This window comes from Oncorhynchus mykiss, chromosome 12, assembly GCF_057628025.1.
Source record: "Oncorhynchus mykiss isolate SJ-2025 chromosome 12, ASM5762802v1, whole genome shotgun sequence".
NCBI classification, from domain to species: Eukaryota; Metazoa; Chordata; class Actinopteri; order Salmoniformes; family Salmonidae; genus Oncorhynchus; species Oncorhynchus mykiss.
In genome coordinates, this window is record NC_143033.1 from 12502974 (window position 1) to 12528447 (window position 25474).

Below are 25474 nucleotides of genomic sequence, written 5' to 3' on the forward strand. Positions count from 1 at the left end.
ACTTTACTATTTATATTTTGGTCTACTTTTACTTCACTACATTCCTAAAGAAAATTATGTACTTTTTACTCCATACATTGTCCCTGATACCCAAAAGTATTCATTACATTTTGAATGCTTAGCAGGACAGGAAAATGGTCCAATTCACACACTTATCAAGAGAACATCCTTGGCCATCCCTACTGCCTCTGATCTGGCGGACTCACTAAACACAAACACATATTTTATCAAATGTCTGAGTGTTGGTGTGTGCCCCTGGCTATCTGTAAATTAAAACAAACAAGAAAATGGTGCCGTCTGCTTTGCTTAATATAAGGAATTTGAAATGATTTATACTTTTACTTTTGTTATATTTAGAACCAAATACTTTTACTCAAGTATTATTTTACTGGGTGACTTCCACTTTTACTTGAGTAACTTTTACTAAAGTATGACAACTACTAAACGTTTACTAAAGTATGACAAGTACTAAACGTTTACTAAAGTATGACAACTACTAAACTTTTACTAAAGTATGACAACTACTAAACTTTTACTAAAGTATGACAACTACTAAACTTTTACTAAAGTATGATTGGGTACTTATTCCACCACTGGATAGGATGCTAATGGGGATCCTGATAAAACACTATGAGCCCAGGTCAGACTACTGTACACAAGATCAGTAATTACCATGACCTTGAATGTCCTAGACTAGGAAACAACATTCAGCAGCTCACAGATCACTGCACCTCTACATAGCCCACCTCTACATAGCCCACCTCTACATAGCCCACCCCCATATTGTTAATTAATTATTTATTTTTGCTCCTTTGCACCCCAGTATCTCTACTTGCACATGAATCTTCTGCACATCTATCAGTCCAGTGTTTAATTGCTAAATTATAATTATTTTGCCACTACGGCCTTTTTATTGCCTTACCTCCCTAATCTTACTACATTTACACACACTGTATATACACTTTTCTACTGTACGTTTGTTTACTCAATGTTCACTCTGTTGTTGTTTGTGTCGCACTGTTTTGCTTTATCTTGGCCAGGTCGCAGTTGTAGATGAGAACTTGTTCTCAACTGGCCTACCTGGTTAAATAAAGGTGAAATATATATATATATATATATATATATATATATATATATATATATATATATTTTTTATGAACCACTTGATCAACGTCTCCCTCTCTGTTACCTGGAGGAACAGGGGGAACTCGGTGATGAACTTGGCCACGGTGGGTAGCAGCGGGTCAGGGATGGGCTCCCGGGAGGTGGCCTCCTCCTCCAGCACCACGTGGACCATGAGCTCCATGACGTGGGGGAAGTAGGGGAGCGCTGCGCAGGACTGGGCCAGGAGAAGGGCCTGCTCCCCCAGGTTACGGACCAGGAGTTGCCTCAGGATGTGGTGGAGGTAGATCTGGGAAGTCCTCTCCACCGTGCAGTAAGGGAACAACCCCTCTAGGGACTCCCGGCCCTCTCTAGGACCCTGCAGAAAATACACGAAAAACACAACATTTTTAAATCTTATTTTCTACTAATTTAACCTTCACAGGCTATTACTATTATTTATCTCTTAACCTCGTCTGCCCACTGACTCGCTTTCCCTCAAATGAAGGGAACATAGCTAGAACAATTGTTTCAGATCTCTGACACAAATGCCTTGACCACTATGCTCCTCCTACACCAAGCCCACAAAATCCACAACAATGGCTAGGAAAGAGCAGATGCTGTGGGAGGGGGGGGGGGGGGTACTACTGCTGCTGTAGCTGCTGCTACAACAACTTGTTGTTGCAGGCCGTCATAGAACACAGACAGTCTCATTAGCAGTGTTGTCAACTCATTTTCAGGGGAAGTTGCTAGATGCAGGTTGAGTTGTTGCTAAAAGTTGCTAAATGACGTTGTGATGCCATTGCGTGATGACGTCATTACGTAGAATACACAATAACGTTACTCAAATTGGACTGGCCATCTCAGCAAAAAATATGATTTGACATTTGTTAGTTTAGATTTGTTTGTTTATTATCACATTTTTATTTGTAAAAGTAATAAACACATCTTATATGATCAGATATTTTTAAGCACATTGAACAATTACATTTTATATATTTAATTTTTAACTAGTAAACCTACACATTCTGAACAATTCGTTTTAAGCAGTGTATTGGAAGTTAATTAACATGCTACCTAACTGATCAACAATTATACAGTGCCTTGCGAAAGTATTCGGCCCCCTTGAACTTTGCGACCTTTTGCCACATTTCAGGCTTCAAACATAAAGATATAAAACTGTATTTTTTTGTGAAGAATCAACAACAAGTGGGACACAATCATGAAGTGGAACGACATTTATTGGATATTTCAAACTTTTTTAACAAATCAAAAACTGAAAAATTGGGCGTGCAAAATTATTCAGCCCCTTTACTTTCAGTGCAGCAAACTCTCTCCAGAAGTTCAGTGAGGATCTCTGAATGATCCAATGTTGACCTAAATGACTAATGATGATAAATACAATCCACCTGTGTGTAATCAAGTCTCCGTATAAATGCACCTGCACTGTGATAGTCTCAGAGGTCCGTTAAAAGCGCAGAGAGCATCATGAAGAACAAGGAACACACCAGGCAGGTCCGAGATACTGTTGTGAAGAAGTTTAAAGCCGGATTTGGATACAAAAAGATTTCCCAAGCTTTAAACATCCCAATGAGCACTGTGCAAGCGATAATATTGAAATGGAAGGAGTATCAGACCACTGCAAATCTACCAAGACCTGGCCGTCCCTCTAAACTTTCAGCTCATACAAGGAGAAGACTGATCAGAGATGCAGCCAAGAGGCCCATGATCACTTTGGATGAACTGCAGAGATCTACAGCTGAGGTGGGAGACTCTGTCCATAGGACAACAATCAAGTATATTGCACAAATCTGGCCTTTATGGAAGAGTGGCAAGAAGAAAGCCATTTCTTAAAGAGATCCATAAAAAGTGTTGTTTAAAGTTTGCCACAAGCCACCTGGGAGACACACCAAACATGTGGATGAAGGTGCTCTGGTCAGATGAAACCAAAATTGAACTTTTTGGCAACAATGCAAAACGTTATGTTTGGCGTAAAAGCAACACAGCTGAACACACCATCCCCACTGTCAAACATGGTGGTGGCAGCATTATGGTTTGGCATTTTGGTTTGTTAAAAAAGTTTGAAATATCCAATAAATGTCGTTCCACTTCATGATTGTGTCCCACTTGTTGTTGATTCTTCACAAAAAAATAGTTTTATATCTTTATGTTTGAAGCCTGAAATGTGGCAAAAGGTCGCAAAGTTCAAGGGGGCCGAATACTTTCGCAAGGCACTGTAGGTACAAGCTAATAACAAGGTATATGCGCTATCTTAGTGAACAAGCAACTTAACTGAAATAATGTGCACTAGGCATCTCTCTCCATCTCTCTCCAGGTTGTTGTGCTGCTTGGCTGGTTAGCTGCTCAATGGTTTCCTCCAGATATTGCCACTGTGTTCTCGCTCACACTGCAGTGCACACTGTCACCATCAGCTGTGTGTCTCTGCCAGTTCCAGAAAGTCCACTCTATGCATACGTACTATAAATATGATGAATCAAGCAAGGAAATCCTCTTCATCTTCACTGTCCAACTGCATTGTCACGGAGCTGGAACCAGCAGTAGAGGATGGAGTGGCCTTAAAGCTGCATGCTGCTGTGGTGCCAAACTGCTGCAGAACTTCACCTGGTAGTTTATGTTGGTAACAGGTATCACCAGCCAGCTTCAGTCCACGCCACACCAGGAGTATGGAGTTGAGAGTGTGCAGTGACATTCTATTTCTTAACTTTGACTTGACCACACTCATTTGGCTGAACAGCCGTTCAACCTCCGCATTTGAGTTTGGCAAGGAGAGGGCAGCGAGTGCAGCTTTGCACAGTTCTTCAAATGGATTTGACCCGGAAGAGTCCGTGTAGTTATTCACTTCACTCCAAAACTCGACTGTATTTTCAGTTGAGTCCCACCTAAACAGATGGATGTTTCTCCATTGGGGAAACAATTGTATCATTTTGTTTTGGGGGCTGGTATCCCAGTAGCTCAGCAACTTCAATCATTTCAGTGGTGCCTTTATAGTGCTTTAGGGTTTCCTTAACACTGAACAAGGCCATGTTTCACAAGACTTCAAGGTTGTCTGGGAGCCTTGCTTGCAGCTCCTTGCTTAAAGCAAAAATGTAGTTGATGCACCGTCTCCGAATGGCCTTTTTGTCCTCTGGCACAAGACTGAGTTGGTACACCGTGCTCTCGAAAAGGTACCCCAGGTACGGTGATGGACAGATGTACACTCCTTTATATGCCTCGTATCATTTAGGGGAAATCAAAAACCAGTTGTAAGTTTCCCTGATTAAGTACTCAACACTTCTAGGGATGGTTTCCCTGATTAAGTACTCAACACTCCTAGGGATGGTTTCTTTGGATGCTGCACTGACTGCCAATTGTAAAGAATGACACAGCGGATGGCACACACAGCGGATGGCACACACAGCGGATGGCACACACAGCGGATGGCACACACAGCGGATGGCACACACAGCGGAAGAGTAGAAAATTGGGAAATGCACATTCTTCCTTTAAAATCTTGTGCGCCCCGTTGTTCACTGTGGTAGTGTAGACGGTGTTGCAGGGTTGTACGGTTTGGATTGATTTATATGCTTTGCTGTGGCACAATGTTTTTTGATGTCATACATTGTTGCAAGCATATCTGATTTGCAGTACGCACAGTGTGTCCGTCAATCATCCCCAATTACTGGCTTTAGCCACCCTTTAAATTCAGGTACAGACTCACACTCTTTTCTGTACTTCTGGCTGTACAATTGTGATTGAGACATGTGGATTGATTTTGTAAGTTCTGTTCAAGATCAAACATTCGTGAGCAACTATATTCATTGGGTTTGGCTCGTCGAAGCCGTACTACTGCTGACGCAATCAGCCAACAATGGTTTGCAATTTGCTGAAATTGTTGCTGGCCTGACACAGGAATGTGTTGTGACTGTGTGTGACAGAGAAAATCGTTTTTGTGTCATTTAGAGGGAAATTGCATTTTAGAGTTTGAGTCACTTTTCAAAAGTTGCTAAAAGTTCCAAACACATTTGTAAAAGTAGCTAAATTTGTTGCTAGGTGCTGTTTGAAAAAAAAAGTTGCCGGGGAAGTCTTAAAAGTAGCTAAATTTAGCAACAAAATTGCTAAGTTGGCATCACTGCTCATTAGATACACCCAGCGCCCCAGGGAACGCTCCTACTATAATAATAGAATACTCCTCTCTACCTGCAGGCTGTCATAGACCACAGTCTCGTTGGAAGCTCCCAGAACCAGAGCATCTTCAAACAGCACAGCCAGGGGGTAGATGTTGATGTGGAAGGGCAGCATGATGCGGCGGGACAGGAAGGAGTGGGGCTTACGATGGTCACGAGGGAACAGGGGGAGCCACACCTTCAGATAACAGAACATAAGACAAGGAAACAGGTTTGTCAAATCATTACAGCCAGCAACAGTCACAAAAGACAACGTCTAGTTGAGTTAATTTATTTAGCCATTCACAGACAACAACAAGACACACTAATCCACAACAGAAGTAGTAAAACCAGATAGCAGTATACCTTCATCCCAGCCTCTCCACACGACAGCCACAGAGCCTCCAGTAGGTGGCGCTTCTTCCTGTTACTACGACACGTCGTCCACACATTCTCTACATACTGGGCCAGAACCACTGGAGGACAGAACGGTAGCTGGAGGGAGAGAGAACGTTAAAACACCATAACAACCTCTCTCACACACACACACTACAATATATAACGTACCCTGTATGATACCAATGAATGAATCAATAATGAAGTGAGCGGTTGCTGGGTGTAATGATTCCATTCTAATGTCAGATAAATTATAACACATTGTGATATTGTTGTATGGTGGTATTGAACATGTTGTGTTGTGGTGGTGTAGAGATGTTATATGATGTACTGTTTTATCTTTAGCTCATTCAGTACAAACAGAGTTCACTGTTTTATATGTAATTTGGTGTGTTTGGACCCCTGGCAGGAACTAATGGGGATCCATAATCAAATACTAGGGGGAAGGCTTTGGGTCAATTACATTTCAACTCAGGAAGTACACTTGACTGAATTGAAATGGAATTGACCCCAACCCTGCTAGGAGGTGGATAGAGAATGTGGCCGGAACCTTCTCCTGTAGCTGGGGTCCAGAACGGTCTCTCTGTAGCATGATGAGCTGGCCTGCCAGGTTCAGTATGATGCTGTCTGCCATACAGGCCTGTCACGGGCACAGAGGGACACACAAACATGAACACATTTACATATTTTAGCTGTTATCCAGAGTGACTCGGTACATAAACTCAGCAACAAAAAAAAAAAACATCCCTTTTTCAGGGCCCTGTCTTTCAAAGATAATACGTAAACATCCAAATAACTTCACAAATCTTCATTGTAAAGGGTTTAAACACCGTTTCCCATGCTTGTTCAATGAACCATAAAGAATTCATGAACATGCACCTGTGGACAGTCGTTAAGACACTAACAGCTTACAGACGGTAGGCAATTAAGGTCACAGTTATGAAAACTTAGGACACTGAAGATGCCTTTCTACTGACTCTGTAAAAACACCAAAAGAAAGATGAGTGTGATGCCAGTCTCTGGGGGTACGGAGGGAAAGGTGTATTAATTCTTACCTGCTGTAGGGCTCTGATGCCGGTCTCTGGGGGTATGGAGATGAGGTTGTGTGTGTGTGTGTATGTACCTGCTGTGGGGCTTTGAGCGTGATGCCGGTCTCTGTGCGTACAGAGGTGAGGGTGACTGACACCACCAGGGCAGGATGAGGAATGTAGCGTGACATGGACACTTCCTGAAGCAGCTCAACACTGGCTGATGGATTGGGCCTGCAGAGAGAGACACACATTCTCTGTATTGGCCAGCTGTATAAAGCTTAACCCCAGTTAAGGCCACAACCAATGTTATGAAACTTCCTTTTGGACTGTAGTAGGTTACTGTAACATCTTGTTAATCTTACTGCCTTATTTGTGTAAATGGTATCTTTATTGCTCTTTCCGTATCTACACTGGTCCCATGTTTCATGAGCTGAAAGAACACATCTCATCATGTGATAGGTATTACTGGGGTTTTCCCCACAAAGTTATTTTCACAACACTACTGATTACTGTCTGAGACCTTCTGGGTCAGGTGACATTCAGTACCTGTCCTGTCTGCTAGTAATGTTGTGTGTGAGCGTGAGATAGTTCTTGTTGAGTATGAGTGGGTGTGCGTGCCTGTGCCTGTCCTAAGCATGCGTGTACCACCCTACCCGTCGTGTCTCCTCTCCATGCTGTAGAGGCAGATGGAGCAGTCTGCTCTGAAGAGGATGATCATGTCTCTGAACACGTTGAGCAGCAGAGTGTCAGAGTGCAGCTTGGTGACGGAGGAGAAGGTGTTATCCAGGTTAGACGACCGCAGGTACAGACGCAGCTTAGCAGGGAGACACAACACAACCATTACATCTACTGTATAGATCTACCAACCGTGTAGAGACACAGCTAGCCAGGGAGACAACCATTACATCTACTGTATAGACCTACCAACCGTGTAGAGACACAGCTAGCCAGGGAGACAACCATTACATCTACTGTATAGATCTACCAACCGTGTAGAGACACAGCTAGCCAGCAGGACAGGAGAAACAGTCAATACTGCTGTTCTTCTCGTCTCTCAATGAATCAGTCAATCCAATCAAACAATCATTAACTGAATCCATCAGCTGGGGTAAACCCAGCCCCTCCGCACTTCATCCAAACACAATGAGAATAGTGTGTAGTGAACAAAGAGGGGTATTGTGCTGGATTGTCGGTTATGCCGTGTCGTATCGCGCCGCGCCGTGTCGTATCGCGCCGTATCGCGCCGTGTCGTATCGCGCCGTGTCGTATCGCGCCGTGTCGCGCCGTGTCGTATCGCGCCGTGTCGTATCGCGCCGTGTCGTATCGCGCCGTGTCGTATCGCGCCGTGTCGTATTGCGTCGTAATGCGCCATGTCGTATTGCGCTGTGTCGTATTGCGCCGTGTCGTATCGCGCCGTGTCGTATCGTATTGTGCCGTGTCGTATTGCGCCGTGTCGTATTGCGCCGTGTCGTATCGCGCCGTGTCGTATCGCATTGTGTCGTATCGTATTGTGTCGTATCGTATGGTGTCGTATCGTATGGTGTCGTGTCGTATCACGCCGTGTCGTATCGCTCCGTGTCGTATCGCGCCGCGCCGTGTTGTATCGCGCCGTGTCGTATCGCGCCGTGTCGTATCGTATCGTATTGTGTCGTATCGTATTGTGTCGTATCGCGCCGTGTCGTATCGCTCCGTGTCGTATCGCGCCGCGCCGTATCGCGCCGTGTCGTATCGCGCCGTGTCGTATCGCGCCGTGTCGTATCGCGCCGTGTCGTATCGCGCCGTGTCGTGTCGTATCGCGCCGTGTCGTATCGCTCCGTGTCGTATTGCGCCGCGCCGTATCGCGCCGTGTCGTATCGCGCCGTGTCGTATCGCGCCGTGTCGTATCGCGCCGTGTCGTATCGCGCCGTGTCGTATCGCGCCGTGTCGCGCCGTGTCGTATTGCGTCGTAATGCGCCGTGTCGTATTGCGCCGTGTCGTATTGCGTCGTAATGCGCCGTGTCGTATCGTATTGTGTCGTATCGCGTCGTATCGCTCCGTGTCGTATCGCTCCGTGTCGTATCGTATCGCTCCGTGTCGTATCGTATTGCTCCGTGTCGTATCGCTCCGTGTCGTATTGCGTCGTAATGCGCCGTGTCGTATCGCGCCGTAATGCGGCGTGTCGTATCGCGCCGTGTCATATCGCGCCGTGTCATATCGCGCCGTGTCGTATTGCGTCGTAATGTGCCGTGTCGTATTGCGTCGTAATGCGCCGTGTCGTGTTGCGTCGTAATGCGCCGTGTCGTATTGCGTCGCAATGCGGCGTGTCGTATTGCGTCGTGTCGTATTGCGTCGTAATGCGCCGGGTCGTATTGCGTCGTATTCTGTCATGTCGTATCGCGCCGTGTCGTATCGCTCCGTGTCGTATCGCTCCGTGTCGTATCGCTCCGTGTCGTATCGCTCCGTGTCGTATCGCTCCGTGTCGTATCGCGCCGTGTCGTATCGCGCCGTGTCGTATCGCGCCGTGTCGTATGGCTCCGTGTCGTATCACGCCGTGTCGTATCGCGCCGTGTCGTATCGCGCCGTGTCGTATCGCGTCGTAATGCGCCTTGTCGTATTGCGCCGTGTCGTATCGTGCCGTGTTGTATCGCGCCGTGTCATATCGCGCCGTGTCGTATCGCGCCGTGTCGTATTGCGTCGTAATGTGCCGTGTCGTATTGCGTCGTAATGCGCCGTGTCGTGTTGCGTCGTAATGCGCCGTGTCGTATTGCGTCGTAATGCGCCGTGTCGTATTGCGTCGTATTCTGTCGTGTCGTATCGCGCCGTGTCGTATTGCTCCGTGTCGTATCGCTCTGTGTCGTATCGCTCCATGTCGTATCGCTCCGTGTCGTATCGCGCCGTGTCGTATCGCGCCGTATCGCGCCGTGTCGTATCGTATCGCGTCGTAATGCGCCTTGTCGTATCGCTCCGTGTCGTATCGCGCCGTGTCGTATCGCTCCGTGTCGTATCGCGCCGTGTCGTATCGCGCCGTGTCGTATCGCGCCGTGTCGTATCGTATCGCGTCGTAATGCGCCTTGTCGTATTGCGCCGTGTCGTATCGTGCCGTGTCGTATCGCGCCGTGTCGTATCGCGCCGTGTCGTATTGCGTCGTAATGTGCCGTGTCGTATTGCGTCGTAATGCGCCGTGTCGTGTTGCGTCGTAATGCGCCGTGTCGTATTGCGTCGTAATGCGCCGTGTCGTATTGCGTCGTAATGCGGCGTGTCGTATTGCGTCATAATGCGCCGTGTCGTATTGTGTCGTGTCGTATTGCGCCGTGTCGTATTGCGCCGTGTCGTATTGCGCCGTGTCGTATTGCGCCGTGTCGTATTGCGCCGTGTCGTATTGCGCCGTGTCGTATTGCGTCATAATGCGCCGTGTCGCGTCGTAATGCGGCGTGTCGTATTGCGTCGTATTCTGTCATGTCGCGTTGCGTCGGATCGCGTTGTGTTGTATTGTGACGTATTGTATCCTGTCCTGTTGTCTCACCTCTTCTTGCCGGTCGATGAAATTGTAACAGGCAACAACAACAAAGCCGTTCCACCAGACCAGCCCTCCTGTCACGGTCATGTTCTGCTCCTGAGTGATGTTCCCAAACAGCTTCCATTTCCTGGTGGACATGCAGTAATGTGCAAAGCCACGTCTCCCTGCTACAGCTATACACTGGCCTGCTGTGTCTATGGCTGCAAACTAGACACACACAAGGACATCAAAATATCACTTTACCAGGAGCACACCCACCTACCCACAGACCGACAGAAACAGATAGACAGGCAGACAGGACACACAGACAAGACAGCCAGACACACAGACACACACACAGAGACACACACACACAGACAGAGACACACACAGAGACACACACACACACAGACAGAGACACACACACACACAGACAGACAGAGACACACACACACACAGACAGACAGAGACACACACACACAGACAGACAGAGACACACAGACAGACAGAGACACACAGACAGAGACACACACAGACAGACAGAGACACACACAGACAGACAGAGACACACACAGACAGACAGAGACACACACAGACAGACAGAGACACACAGACAGACAGAGACACACACAGACAGACAGAGACACACACAGACAGACAGAGACACACACAGACAGACAGAGACACACACAGACAGACAGAGACACAGAGAGACAGACAGAGACACAGAGAGACACACAGACAGAGACACAGACAGAGACACAGACAGAGACACAGACAGACAGACACACACACACAGACAGAGAGAGACACACAGACAGACAGAGACACAGACAGACAGAGACACAGACAGACAGAGACACAGACAGACAGAGACACAGACAGACAGAGACACACAGACAGACAGAGACACACAGACAGACAGAGACACACAGACAGACAGACACACAGACAGACAGACACAGACAGACAGAGACACACAGACAGACAGAGACACACAGACAGACAGACACACACACACACACACACACACAGAGAGACACACACACACACAGACAGAGAGACACACACACACACACAGACAGAGACACACACACACACACAGACAGAGAGACACACACACACAGACAGAGAGACACACACACACAGACAGAGAGACACACACACACAGACAGAGAGACACACACACACAGACAGAGAGACACACACACACAGACAGAGAGACACACACACACAGACAGAGAGACAAACACACACAGACAGAGAGACACAAACACACACACAGACAGAGAGACACAAACACACACACAGACAGAGAGACACACACACAGACAGAGAGACACACACACACAGACAGAGAGACACACACACAGACAGAGAGACACACACACAGACAGAGAGACACACACACACACAGACAGACAGAGAGACACACACAGACACACAGACAGACAGAGACACACACAGACACACAGACAGACAGAGACACACAGACAGAGACACACAGACAGACAGACAGGACACACACAGACAGAGACACACAGACAGAGACACAGACACACACACAGACAGAGACACACACACAGACACGCACAGACACAACCACCCTTACCCTGACAGACAGACCGAGACACACCCCCCCCTCACACTCACCCGTATAGGCCAGTTGCTCTCTAGGTATGTGCTGTGAATCTACAAGAGAGACGGTATTACTGACAGGACAATACAACTCTTCTGCAGCTCATATCAGGGCTAAATCTGAAGGGGATTCTCATGACAGACACTGACAATGTTCAAAAAGGATTAAGCAAGAGATAGAACCTCCATATACAGTTGGCTAGCTACCTGGACCACGTGCCAGTGCTTGTATCCCAGTAAAGTGCTGAGTCCCTGAGAGGTAGAGTTGGGCGAGGGGTGGTGGGTGGGGCTGCCCTCCCCGCCGTGGGGGAGGTTATGGGGGTGGGGGCTCTCTGAGCTGCCGGAGGGGAGCTGGGTGGGGTCACCACAGGTTAGGTAGAGACGGTCCTCCCCGTGAAGTAACACCTGCTCCTGGTTACTCTGGAGACAACAGGTACTCATTATTCCTCATTTAAAGACTAAGCAGAATACATCACTTTTTCATAAACAAACGTATATATAAAGGCGTTTTTACATCAGCTGATTTTATTTCTATCTCTACTTTGCACATTCTTCCACTGCAAAACTCCCATTCCAGTGTTTTACTTGCTATATTGTATTTACCTTGCCACCATGGCCTTTTTTGCCTTTACCTCCCTTATCTCACCTCATTTGCTCACATCGTATATAGACTTGTTTATACTGTATTATTGACTGTATGTTTGTTTTACTCCATGTGTAACTCTGTGTCGTTGTATGTGTCGAACTGCTTTGCTTTATCTTGGCCAGGTCGCAATTGTAAATGAGAACTTGTTCTCAACTTGCCTACCTGGTTAAATAAAGGTGAAATATATACATTTTTTTTTTTTTTAAATGTCACAAAGTGCTGTACAGAAACCCAGCCTATAACCACAAATACACCATCTGTGTATTCATGTGGACGTGCCTTCAGAAAGTATTCACACCCCTGAGCTTTTTACATATTTTGTTGTGATGCAGGCTGAATTAAAAATTGAATAAATGTAGATGTTTTGGTCACTGGCCTACACACACACACACACACACACACACAATACCCCATAATGTTAAAAGTGGAATTATGTTTTTAGAAATGTTGACAAATTAATTAAAAATGAAAAGCTGAAATGCCTTGAGTCAACAAGCATTCTAAATAAGTTCAGGAGTAAAAATGTGCTGAACAAGTCACATAATAAGTTGCAGACTCACACCGCGCAATAAGTGTTTAACATTATTACGACTACCCCATCTCTGTACCCCACACATACAGATAATTGTAAGGTCCCTCAGTCGAGCAGTGAAATCACCTCTATCCCTTTGAACACGGTGAAGCACATATGTACACTTTGGATGGTACATCAATACACCCAGTTACTACAAAGATACAGGAGCCCTTCCTAACTTAGTTGCCGGAGAGGAAAGAAACAGCTCAGGGAATTCACCATGAGGCCAATGGTGTCTTTAAAACAGTTACAGAGTTTAATGGCTGTGATAAGAGATAACTGAGGATGGATCAACAACATTGTAGTTACTCCACAATACTAACCTAAATGACAGAGTGAAAAGGAAGCGTGCACACAATACAAATACTCAAAAACATACATCCTGTTTGCAATAAGGCACTAAAGAAATACTGCAAAAAAAATTGGCAAATAAATGGAATTTTTTGTCCTGAATAGAAAAGTGTTAAAGCCAACATAACACATCACTGAGTAACAATTTTCCAAGCATGATAGTGGCTGCATCACATCATGGATGAGCTCATCATCAGCAAGGACTGGGGATTTTTTTTTTAGGATAAAAATATACTGAATGGAGATAAGCACAGGCAAAATCCTAGAGGAAAACCTGGTTCACTCCGCTTTCCACCAGACACTGAGATTAATTCACCACATTGAATGTTCCTGAGTGGCCTAGTTACAGTTTTGACTTAAAATCGTCTTGGAAATCTATGGCATTACTTGAAAATGGCTGTCTAGCAATGATCAACACCCAATTTGACAGAGCTTGGAATATTTTTGAAAGAATAAAATGGGCAAATATTGTACAATCTAGGTGTGCAAAGCTCTTCAAGAGTTATCAGGAAGACTCACAGCTGTAATCTCTAACATGTATTAACTCTAGGGGTTGAATACTTATATTATTTATTTGTTTTCTATTCATTGTAAAAAATATATATATATATATATATATATATATATATATATATATATATATATATATATATATATATATATATATATATATATATATATATATATACATATTTTTCTTCCACTTTGACATTAAAGTATTTTGTGTAGATAGTTAACAATTAAATACATCCATTTTAATCCTTGTTTGTAACAACGCCATTTGGAAAAAATCCAGGGGTGTGACTACTTTCTGAGGCACTGTAAGTGGGTGACAGGGTGTGTGTGTGTGTGCATGCATATAATGCCATGTCCATAACATCACCGTGCAGGGGTTGACCGTGAGGGCGCTCTTGATGAAGTTGAACTGCAGTATGCCAGCCTGCTGGGTCTGGGGAGGAGCCTCCTCCATGTTCTCTACCAGCTCCGTCTCCTCTCTGCTGGTGATGACCCACAGGTGGTAGCCCTCTGCTCCCCAGCACATCGAGCTGATATTTATAGGGTCCTTTTTAGTGCCGTCTGACCGATACCTGGAGAGAGATAGGAGGGCAGAATGATATGCCAAAAAAGCACCCTTATATGAAGTCAATGAAAGAGCGCCATCTTCAGTCTGTACCGAGTTGTACAGGTCTTGTTTTTATTGTATGGAAGGTTTACATCTACAGTACATTAAGAAGTATTCAGACCCCTTCAGTTTTTCCACATTTTGTTACGTTACAGCCATATTCTAAAATGGATTAAATTGCCGCCCCCCCCATTCTATTACACAACCCCAAAGTACAAACAAGTTTACATTTTTTTTGCAAATGTATCAAATGTAAATATGATATTTCTGTTTTATTTAAGTATTCAGACCCTTTACTCAAAACTTTGTTCAAGCACCTTTGGGTACCTTTGAGTCTTATTGGGTATGAAGCTACAAGCTTGGCACACATGTATTTGGGGAGTTTCTCCCATTCTTCTCTGCAGATCCTCAAGCTCTGTCACTTTGTCCTGTTGGAAGATGAACCTTCGCCCCAGTTCGAGGTCCTGAGTGCTCTGGAGCAGGTTTTCATCAAGGATCTCTCTGTCCTTTGCTCAGTTGATCTTTCCCTTGATTCTGACTAGTCTCCCAGTTCCTGCCGCTGAAAAACATCCGCACAGCATAATGCTGCCACCACCATGCTTCACCGTAGGGATGGTATTGGCCAGGTGATGAGCGGTGCCTGGCTTCCTCCAGACGTGAAGCTTTGCATTCAGGTCAAAGAGTGCAATCTTGGTTTCATCAGACCAGAGAATCCTGGTTCTCATGGTCTGAGAATCTTTAGGTGACTTTTACTGAGGAGTGGCTTCCGTCTGGCCACTACCATAAAGGCCTGATTGGTGGAGTGCTGTAGAGATGGGAGAACTTTCCAGAAGGACAACCATCTCCACAGAGGAACTCTTTAGCTCTGTCAGAGTGACCATCTGGTTCTTGGTCACCTCCCTGACCAAGGCCCTTCTCCCCCGATTGCTCAGTTTGGCCGGGCGGCCAGCTCTAGGAGGAGTCTTGGTGGTTCCAAACTTCTTCCATTTAACAATGATGGAGGCCACTGTGTTCTTGGGGACCTTCAATGCTGCAGAAATGTTTTGGTAACCTTCCTCAGATGTGTTCCTCGGTTTTTGCTCTGACACTATCAACTGTGGGACCTTACATAGACAGGTGTGTGCCTTTCCTAATCATGTCCAATCAATTGAATTTACCTCAGGTGGACTCCAATCAAGTTGTAGAAACATCAAGGATGATCAACGGAAACAGGATGCACCTGAGCTCAATTTCAAGTCTCTTCACAAAGAGTCTGAATAGTTATGTAAATGTAATCGGTTTTTATTTTTAATACATTAGCGAAAAAAACTTTTCGCTTTGTCATTATGGGGTATTGTGTGGAGATTGATTATGTTTAATCCATTTTAGAATAAGGTTGTAATTTAACAAAATGTGAAAAAGGTGAAGGGGTCTGAATACTTTCTGAATGCACTGTGTACATCTGCTTTCTACATTAACAAAGCTTTTATATATGTGGGAGAAAAATTCCCTTTCGAAGGCAAATAAAGTTGTCTATATCCATCTAGAACTGTGCAGCTGACTGAACTGCAGAGGTAATTGTGATCATCACTCACGCAAAGTCCTCCCCCAGGGTACAGATGAGGTGGGCTCCGAACACACTCCACAGAGACAGTCCCCCGCACTCCCAGGTCACCATGGCAACACTGTAGTCGGGGGACCAGCGGATCAGCTTCACCGCGCCTGTCTTGTTACACACGTCTGAGGAGGAGGAGGAAGAGGAAGAAGAGGAGGAAGAGGAAGAGGAGGAGGAACGGACGACAGGTCAGACAAGAATATTTTCTGTAACATGGAGGGTTTGTTAAATATCCTTAACACAATCCTTTTCAACTGTTCCTGGATCTATTGTCATGTTTTTTCCAGACGAACTTTCCAGCAACAGTTCTAGACAGCATGAAAGAGGGATGAGACTACACGGCTTGTTTCACCACTTGTTGACAGAGATAGGTTGCAGGATCTCCCATGATGAAAACAGAGCTCAGGTTTATTATAGGTCAATAGGATTTCACACTGTACTCTCATTTTATACCATTCACTTCCACGAGGGGGCATACACATACCATAACATGTAATCAACAGATTCTGTCTCATACATAGCCTGTGTTGAGGGGAACTAAACACCACCTGCACTTGCCAGTCGAAACCAAAACATAACCACTATTTACAAGAAAAACAATGTGAGACTAGAGAGTAGTAGTTTGTATAAAAGGTACATGTGTCAGGTGGTACCAGGATAGATGTGTTTAGGGGGTTGTATGTACCGGGGTAGTGTGTTTAGGGGGTTGTACGTACCGGGGTAGTGTGTTTAGGGGGTTGTACGTACCTGGGTAGTGTGTTTAGGGGGTTGTACGTACCGGGGTAGTGTGTTTAGGGGGTTGTACGTACCGGGGTAGTGTGTTTAGGGGGTTGTACGTACCGGGGTAGTGTGTTTAGGGGGATGTACGTACCGGGGTAGTGTGTTTAGGGGGTTGTACGTACCGGGGTAGTGTGTTTAGGGGGTTGTACGTACCGGGGTAGTGTGTTTAGGGGGTTGTACGTACCGGGGTAGTGTGTTTAGGGGGTTGTACGTACCGGGGTAGTGTGTTTAGGGGGTTGTACGTACCGGGGTAGTGTGTTTAGGGGGTTGTACGTACCGGGGTAGTGTGTTTAGGGGGTTGTACGTACCGGGGTAGTGTTTAGGAGTGAGCTCCAGCTTGTGGGAGAGCTGCATGGACCCTGTAGTGGTATCGATACTGTACACCAACACTGAGCCACTAGAACACAGACAGAAACACGGTCAGTGGATTCAATACATCATTAAATTCAATTAGCCTACATTTCCTGACTGACAAACAACTGCTGAAATAAGGCAACGTGAGGATTCAATAAATATTTAGATGAAAGGTTGGAGATTCAAATCACTGCCATCTACTGTCTGTCACTCAGGCCATCTACTGTCTGTCACTCAGGTTCTCTCGGTCTCCTGCTGACCTCAGCAATACTCTGTAGCAGCACACGCATCCTGCTGACAGTATCACCACAGGCCTCTATAAATCCTTCCTATCTGCATTAGTGGAATGTTAATTACACAATCAAGAGATCCAGAGTCACACTGTTCAGCCAGCCAGCCAGCCAGTCAACCAGCCAGCCAACCAGCCAACTAGTCAGTCAGTCAGTCAGTCAGCCAGCCAACCAGCCAGCCAGCCAGTCAACCAGCCAGCCAGTCAGTCAACCAGCCAGCCAATCAGCCAACCAGCCAGACAGCCAACCAGCCAGACAGCCAACCAGCCAGACAGCCAACCAGCCAGGTGTCAATGTGTGAGAGATTAAAAATAGTCCAGACAGTCCTGCCAAGCTGGCAGATTGTACAATCCTTGAGGACCTCTTGTCAAGCACACACCAACCACACAAAAGATACACACACGTACCTGGCACAGCCAAAGGTCACCAGTCTGTACTTATTGTTGACAGCCACACACGTGCCGTCTGTTACATCTGCTGCCCAGACGCCCTGCAGCTGCTGTAAAAGAGGACAGTCAGATCACCGCTTTTCCACTGACACCTCTGCCTTTCACTTTCTTTCTCTTTCTTTCCCAAACACAGCACATCTCACATCACATCACACAGCACATCACACATCACCTCACACAGCACCTCACACAGCACCTCACACAGCACCTCACACAGCACCTCACACAGCACCTCACACAGCACCTCACACAGCACCTCACACAGCACCTCACACAGCACCTCACACAGCACCTCACACAGCACCTCACACAGCACCTCACACAGCACCTCACACAGCACCTCACACAGCACACAGCAGTTATGCTTCATTGTTTAACATGATTCACAAAACTCTGCTGTATTGTGTGCACTACAGCAAAGCGCACACACACACACACACACACACACAGTTCTTACATCTGCAGTGATCCTGTTGGCTAGAGGAGTGATGAACCCCAGCCTGCCATCATCAAGCACCACAGCAAAGCCATCCAGTGTCACACAGTAGGTCATGTCTCTGATATACACCCCCTTCAGGTCCAGACACAGACCACCTGCAGAGACACACATAAACAAACCCAGAATTAGAACACACAAACCACAACGAGGGGGTCTGACAGTGTCTAAACCACAACGAGGGGGTCTGACAGTGTCTAAACGAGGGGGTCTGACAGTGTCTAAACCACAACGAGGGGGTCTGACAGTGTCTAAACGAGGGGGTCTGACAGTGTCTAAACGAGGGGGTCTGACAGTGTCTAAACCACAACGAGGGGGTCTGACAGTGTCTAAACCACAACGAGGGGGTCTGACAGTGTCTAAACCACAACGAGGGGGTCTGACAGTGTCTAAACCACAACGAGGGGGTCTGACAGTGTCTAAACGAGGGGGTCTGACAGTGTCTAAACCACATGGATAGATGGATGTAGGTCCAGATCATTATGTAAACATGGCTGGATATGGTGGAGCTTACAGGGACTGTAGGCGAGGTGGGGAGAGGATGGTATAGTGATTGGGACTGACCTCTGGCAGACTGTAGGTGGGGTGGGGAGAGGATGGTATAGTGATTGGGACTGACCTCTGGCAGACTGTAGGTCCAGGGAGAAAGGGACACTACAGAGACTGATGGCCTTCCTGCCGTTGCTGACTCCATCCCAGTGGAGGATGTGGAGGTAGCCATCAGCAGTAGACACCAATAGATCCTCCTGAAGAGACTGCATGCTGAAGGGACAGAAAAGAGGACAAGGAGAAAGAGGGAGAGAGAGAGAGAGAAACAAAGCGGCCAATAAATTAGGACGGAGAGGGTGACAATAAATGAGTTGAGAATAAAGAGAGTTTTGTGACAAAGTTTAAGAAGTTGAATGAAAGAAGAACGGATAAAAGGAGGAGGATGAAAATATATGTTTTAAAAGAGTGAGAATGAAGAGAGAGAGAGAGAGGAGTGTTCCTCCAGGGGAGCTGCAGAGGATGGAATGTACAGTGTACTCAGATGGTGTGTGAGTACTGAGGAGTACCCTGTAGCCCAGTCTCAGTAATCTGAATGTGGTCTGGCCAGAACACTTCATCTCTCCAGAGGAGAATAGGCCAGAAATACTGGAGAATAAGGCTTTTGAATCCAACAGGACAATAAAACTGGGGCTTAGCTTCTCTCCTCAATTCACCCCAGGCAAGCAGCCCGGAAGTCAGGCTACTGGAAGGACACACACACAGGAAAAGCGAGGAAGAATAGAACCTTAAAATGTCCTACTGTAGTCCACAGGGACTAGACGAGGAATGTGCAAAGCCGAACCCACGTTGTTATATAATTTGCAAAAGACACAAATTGGTTTGGGAAGAAGAGTAGGAAATCTATTCAGCACAGAAATGTACACAGTGGCTAACTAGACTTATAATGGCCAACAACTACACCAGTGTTAACTTTCAAACTAAACACACTTCAGTGTCCAGTTGGTGTTTGAGTGTGAGTTGTGTGTAGATGTGTATGTGCACGCATTTATGTGTGTAGGTAGGTGTGTATGTATGTATGTGTGTGTGAGTATGTATGTGAGACAGCGAGAGAGCGACAGGTACCTGGTAATGGGAGCCTCCAGGTCTATGGGTCTCTTCATCTCCAGGCTGAGAGCGGGGGCACACTGCTCCTCTTTATAACCTGGGGTGACCTTAACACCACGACTCCCTCTGTAAACACACACACAATGAGGACGTGTATGTGGCAGAAGTAAGGAGGGCACATAGGGTTCATGGATCTGATTTATACAATTCACTCTACCTTATCAAGTCTAAAATCAACAGGGGGAAAAGGCTGGGTTAGTCAAACAATAGCACTACAGGATCTAGGCACGAACGAGGCCAAACCGCAGCAGGCACAGTGATGCCTGTGTTTAGTACATCTGCCTCCTTCCTCATCAAGTCCAGACTTGGTCCAGATTCCCTGACAATGCTTTGATGTGGTGACTGGTAGCACAGAATGGAACAGAGGTTTTGTGAGGGGGAGTAGGTGGGTCTGTGTGTGTGTACAGGCATGTCCTCATTGGAACTCTCTCACACACACACACACACACACACAATCTTTCATAAAGGCTGAGTGGCGCTGTTCTGCTGGTATCACCCTGATCAGCCTGAGGGAGTTAAACCTCCCTCCACAGTTAAACCTCCCTCCACAGTTAAACCTCCCTCCACAGTTAAACCTCCTCTGTATGGCTTGTTTGGCCTAAATCTCAGCTACTTTATAAATACTCTACTGTACTTCATGGCTTCATAAATACTCTACTGTACTTCATGGCTGTATTGGTTTATGTGCATGTGAGATAGTGGTGTAGGTCTGATATGAACCACATATACAGGCTAACTGAATATGTGGGCAAAAGAAGACCAGAGTCTCAGAGGCTTAGAGAAGCCCTTTGGTTCTGTGACTGCAGAACTGAAAATGACTGCATGTAAGGTAACACACCTCGCATCCATCTGTTGATGCGAAATGGGCTTCATAAATAAATGTGATTCATTGGCTGGGCTCGCTGTGGAGATCTGAGTTCTGTCAGAGAGCAGAGAGCTGGCCGGCTGAAAAGCCTCTCTTCCACTGTGTAGACACACGCACCCAAACATCCATTCACCCACGCAGCCCTGCTATAACAGTGGGAGGGCCCAGCCCAAGACTGGCGAGGAACACGCTGTGCTGTACAGTCAGTCATCCACAGCATTCACTGTTCATGGAATTAGTCCAGACATTTGCCAAGGCCTTCAACATGCAATGATGTCCTAAACTACAGTACAACCTATCCCTCAGGCCTGGTACACTAATTATCATAGCATGTAGACAGGAGCTACAGTGAGGTTTGTCTATGCTGTGAGTGAATGAATGAATACAACCACCTTTGCAGTTCAACAACTGACATCTATGAGTGAGCATTGTAGAACTTCATTCTTTTAACATTTAGTCCCTGCCTCCCACAGCAGGTTCCTGACCTGCTGCAGTTGACCTTGGTTATTCTATTTTGAACTTCAACCTTTGACCCTGAAGAAAGCGAGTGGGTGGAGAGGACAATAAATACATATTTATGTACTCACTTGGAATAGACGGGTTCATAAAGATACTTGTCCTCTCCTCCTCCCACCACGTCAAACAGGAGGACGTAGCCATTGGCAGCCTGCAGAGAGAGAGAGAGAGAGAGAGAGCGGGGAGAGAAGAGAGGAGAGAGAGAGGAAGGAAGAGAAGAGAGAGAGAGAGGAAGAGAGAAGAGAACAGAAGAGAGAGAGGGGGGGAGAGAAAGGGGGAGATAAAGAGTGAGAAATAGAGCGAGAGCAACAGAGCGAGAGAGAGGGGTGGGGAACATTCATGAGTATGTTGTAGCCTTGGTCATGCTTGAGGTACTCTGATCTATCAAAGAGAGACTGGTTGGTGTTCCTACAGCCAGCATGCTCTATACGGAGGACCCCTCTCTCCTTCCTCAGCCACTACCGTTCAGACATGTCACTGTCAACAGTTAGGAGAGGCTCCTGTTGCACTATGGAACAATCCTTGGATAGCTTTTCAGAATTCACAGATATTGAACATTTGAACATCTTGGCCATGTTCTGTTATAATCTCCACCCACCACAGCCAGAAGAGGACTGGCCACCCCTCATAGCCTGGTTCCTCTCTAGGTTTCTTCCTAGGTTTTGGCCTTTCTAGGGAGTTTTTCCTAGCCACCGTGCTTCTACACCTGCATTGCTTGCTGTTTGGGGTTTTAGGCTGGGTTTCTGTACAGCACTTTGAGATATCAGCTGATGTACGAAGGGATTTATAAATAATTTTGATTGATTGACTGACTGACTATGTGTGCAATAATAGTGTTTAGAATGATATTTGAATGACTACCTCATTGGTGTACCTCACAGATAATTGTATGTGTAAGGTACCCCAGTCGAGCAGTGAATTGGACCCCTATTGGTAGATCGGTAAATAGAAGAAAATAATACATTGAATAATCCATTTTACAGAATTAAGATTTTTTTTTTAAAGAATAAATGGCCAAATATTGCATAATCCAGAAGTGAAAAGCTCTTAAGACCCCCAGAAAGACTCGCTGCCAAAGGTGATTCTAACATGTATTAACTCAGGGGAGAATGCTTGGAACAAAAAAATCTAGATAGTGTTTCATTTGATTTTTTCCCCCACTTTGACATGAGAATTGTGTGTAGATCACTGACACACACACAAAATGAAAAGTGGAAAAAGTCAAGGGGTGTGAATTCTTTCTGAAGGCACTGGGCTTTGGTCAAAAGTAGTGTACTGAGTAGGGAATATGATGCTATTTGAGATTCAGACAAACTGACCACGGTAACCTCAAGTAACCTCTGACATTTCTACAGTGTGGTAACCAAGGCAGCACCATGGGACTGATAAAATACAATGGAGAGAGAAATTGGACTAATTCAACAGGCTGGAATTCAGGATCAGGATAGAGCCACAAGTAATGAAGACCATAAAATCCCATTGCCAGGGAAAAGGTCTGCAAAGCCAAACTCAGTGTCTCCCCCAAAATGCACCCTACTCCCTATAAAGTACACTGCTCTTGTCAATAGTAGTGCACTACATAGGGGGAATAAGGTGCCATTTGGGACAGCCTGGGTTCTGCTAAAGTAATTTAGGCTGGAGTAGCAGACAGGCTCTAGGACTACTCTTAATAATATAAACAACATTTCTATTCAGCTCTCATATCAGAGACAGTAAGGTGGTCGGTCATTCAATATGTCAACTTCTGGAACTGTTGTTAATGACTGAATAGTTCCAGCTATTCATGATCTGAATCAATGAGCCGATGTCCTGCATGCAGGGTATACACATTGCATTAGGCAAGTATTCAACCCCTTCCCTTTTTCCACAATTTGTTACGTTACAGCCTTATTCTAAAAAGGATTAAATAACCCCCCCCCCCCCCCCCCTCAATCTACACACAATACCCCAGACAGAGCGAAAACAGGTTTAGGGGATTTTTAAAAAATTTATTAAAAATAAGACTTGAAATTCAAATCAAATCAAATTTATTTATATAGCCCTTCGTACATCAGCTGATATCTCAAAGTGCTGTACAGAAACCCAGCCTAAAACAGCAAGCAATGCAGGTGTAGAAGCACGGTGGCTAGGAAAAACTCCCTAGAAAGGCCAAAACCTAGGAAGAAACCTAGAGAGGAACCAGGCTATGTGGGGTGGCCAGTCCTCTTCTGGTTGTGCCGGGTGGAGATTATAAGAGAACATGGCCAAGACAGTATCAAAAAGGAATTGAGCTCAGGTGCATCCTGTTTCCATTGCTCATCCTTGAGATGTTCCTACAACTGGATTGGAGTCCACCTGTGGTAAATTCAATTAATTGGACATGATTTAGAAAGGGACACACCTTTCTATATAAGGTCCCACAGTTGATAGGTATTGGTTTTTCCTCTGACATGCACTGAGGCCGAAGGAATTGTCCTTAGAGCGCCGAGACAGGATTGTGTCAAGGAACAGATCTGGGGAAGGGTATCAAAACATTTCTGCAGCTTTGAAGCTCCCCAAGAACACAGTAGCCTCCATCAATCTTAAATGGGAGTTTGGAACCACGAAGACGCTTCCTAGAGCTGGCCGCAATCAGGGTTGAAGGGCCTTGTTCAGGGAGGTGACCAAGAACTCAACGGTCACTCTCTCTGACAGAGCTGCAGAGTTCCTCTGCGGAGATGGGAGAACCTTCCAGAAGGACAACCATCTCTGCAGCACTACACCAATCAGGCCTTTATGGTAGAGTGGCCAGACGAAAAAAACACTCCTCAGTAAAAGGCACGACAGCCCGCTAGGAGTTTGCCAAAAGGCACCTAAAGGATTCTCTGGTCTGATGAATCCAAGATTTGTAACTCTTTGTGTGTCACATCTGAAAGAAACCTGGCACCATCCCTACAGTGAAGCATGGTGGTGGCAGCATAATTTTTTTGGGATATTTTTCAGCGGTAGGGACAGTGAGACTCGTCAGGATCAATGATCAAATCAAATCAAATTTTATTTGTCACATACACATGGTTAGCAGATGTTAATGCGAGTGTAGCGAAATGCTTGTGCTTCTAGTTCCGACAATGCAGTAATAACAAGTAATCTAACTAACAATTCCAAAACTACTGTCTTGTACACAGTGTAAGGGGATAAAGAATATGTACATAAGGATATATGAATGAGTGATGGTACAGAGCAGCATAGGCAAGATACAGTAGATGGTATCGGGTACAGCATGTACAAATGAGATGAGTATGTAAACAAAGTGGCATAGTATAGTATAAAGTGGCTAGTGATACATGTATTACATAAGGATACCGTCGATGATATAGAGTACAGTATATACGTATGCATATGAGATGAATAATGTAGGGTAAGTAACATTTATATAAGGTAGCATTGTTTAAAGTGGCTAGTGATATATTTACATCATTTCCCATCAATTCTCATTATTAAAGTGGCTGGAGTTGAGTCAGTGTCAGTGTGTTGGCAGCAGCCACTCAGTGTTAGTGGTGGCTGTTTAACAGTCTGATGGCCTTGAGATAGAAGCTGTTTTTCAGTCTCTCGGTCCCAGCTTTGATGCACCTGTACTGACCTCGCCTTCTGGATGATAGCGGGGTGAACAGGCAGTGGCTCGGGTGGTTGATGTCCTTGATGATCTTTATGGCCTTCCTGTGACATCGGGTGGTGTAGGTGTCCTGGAGGGCAGGTAGTTTGCCCCCGGTGATGCGTTGTGCAGACCTCACTACCCTCTGGAGAGCCTTACGGTTGAGGGCGGTGCAGTTGCCATACCAGGCGGTGATACAGCCCGCCAGGATGCTCTCGATTGTGCATCTGTAGAAGTTTGTGAGTGCTTTTGGTGACAAGCCGAATTTCTTCAGCCTCCTGAGGTTGAAGAGGCGCTGCTGCGCCTTCTTCACGATGCTGTCTGTGTGAGTGGACCAATTCAGTTTGTCTGTGATGTGTATGCCGAGGA

The 25474-nt window shown here is 45.8% G+C and overlaps 1 protein-coding gene across 3 annotated transcripts in view; it reads right to left on the reverse strand.

Annotated features, from left to right (window-relative positions):
* LOC110536968 (guanine nucleotide exchange factor subunit RIC1) overlaps nt 1-25474 on the reverse strand; it is a 92824-nt gene that overhangs the window by 20989 nt on the left and 46361 nt on the right. For 2 of the 3 annotated variants that reach the window (XR_016484873.1, XM_036936922.2), the window contains exons 3-19: nt 21567-21646; nt 20073-20180; nt 19081-19223; nt 18423-18559; nt 17924-18012; nt 17181-17269; nt 16073-16217; nt 14259-14463; nt 12012-12224; nt 11820-11858; nt 10194-10394; nt 7345-7505; nt 6784-6922; nt 6211-6300; nt 5631-5759; nt 5299-5463; nt 1190-1480 (exon numbers count right to left, since the gene is read on the reverse strand). Coding sequence is in view for 2 of the 3 variants with exons in the window: in XM_036936922.2 (XP_036792817.2) it covers nt 1190-1480; nt 5299-5463; nt 5631-5759; nt 6211-6300; nt 6784-6922; nt 7345-7505; nt 10194-10394; nt 11820-11858; nt 12012-12224; nt 14259-14463; nt 16073-16217; nt 17181-17269; nt 17924-18012; nt 18423-18559; nt 19081-19223; nt 20073-20180; nt 21567-21646 (2424 nt within the window). In the remaining variant the exon portion in view is untranslated. Of the gene's footprint in view, nt 1-1189; nt 1481-5298; nt 5464-5630; nt 5760-6210; nt 6301-6783; nt 6923-7344; nt 7506-10193; nt 10395-11819; nt 11859-12011; nt 12225-14258; nt 14464-16072; nt 16218-17180; nt 17270-17923; nt 18016-18422; nt 18560-19080; nt 19224-20072; nt 20181-21566; nt 21647-25474 lie in introns of all 3 variants that reach the window. The other variant, XM_036936920.2, reaches the window with a different exon arrangement.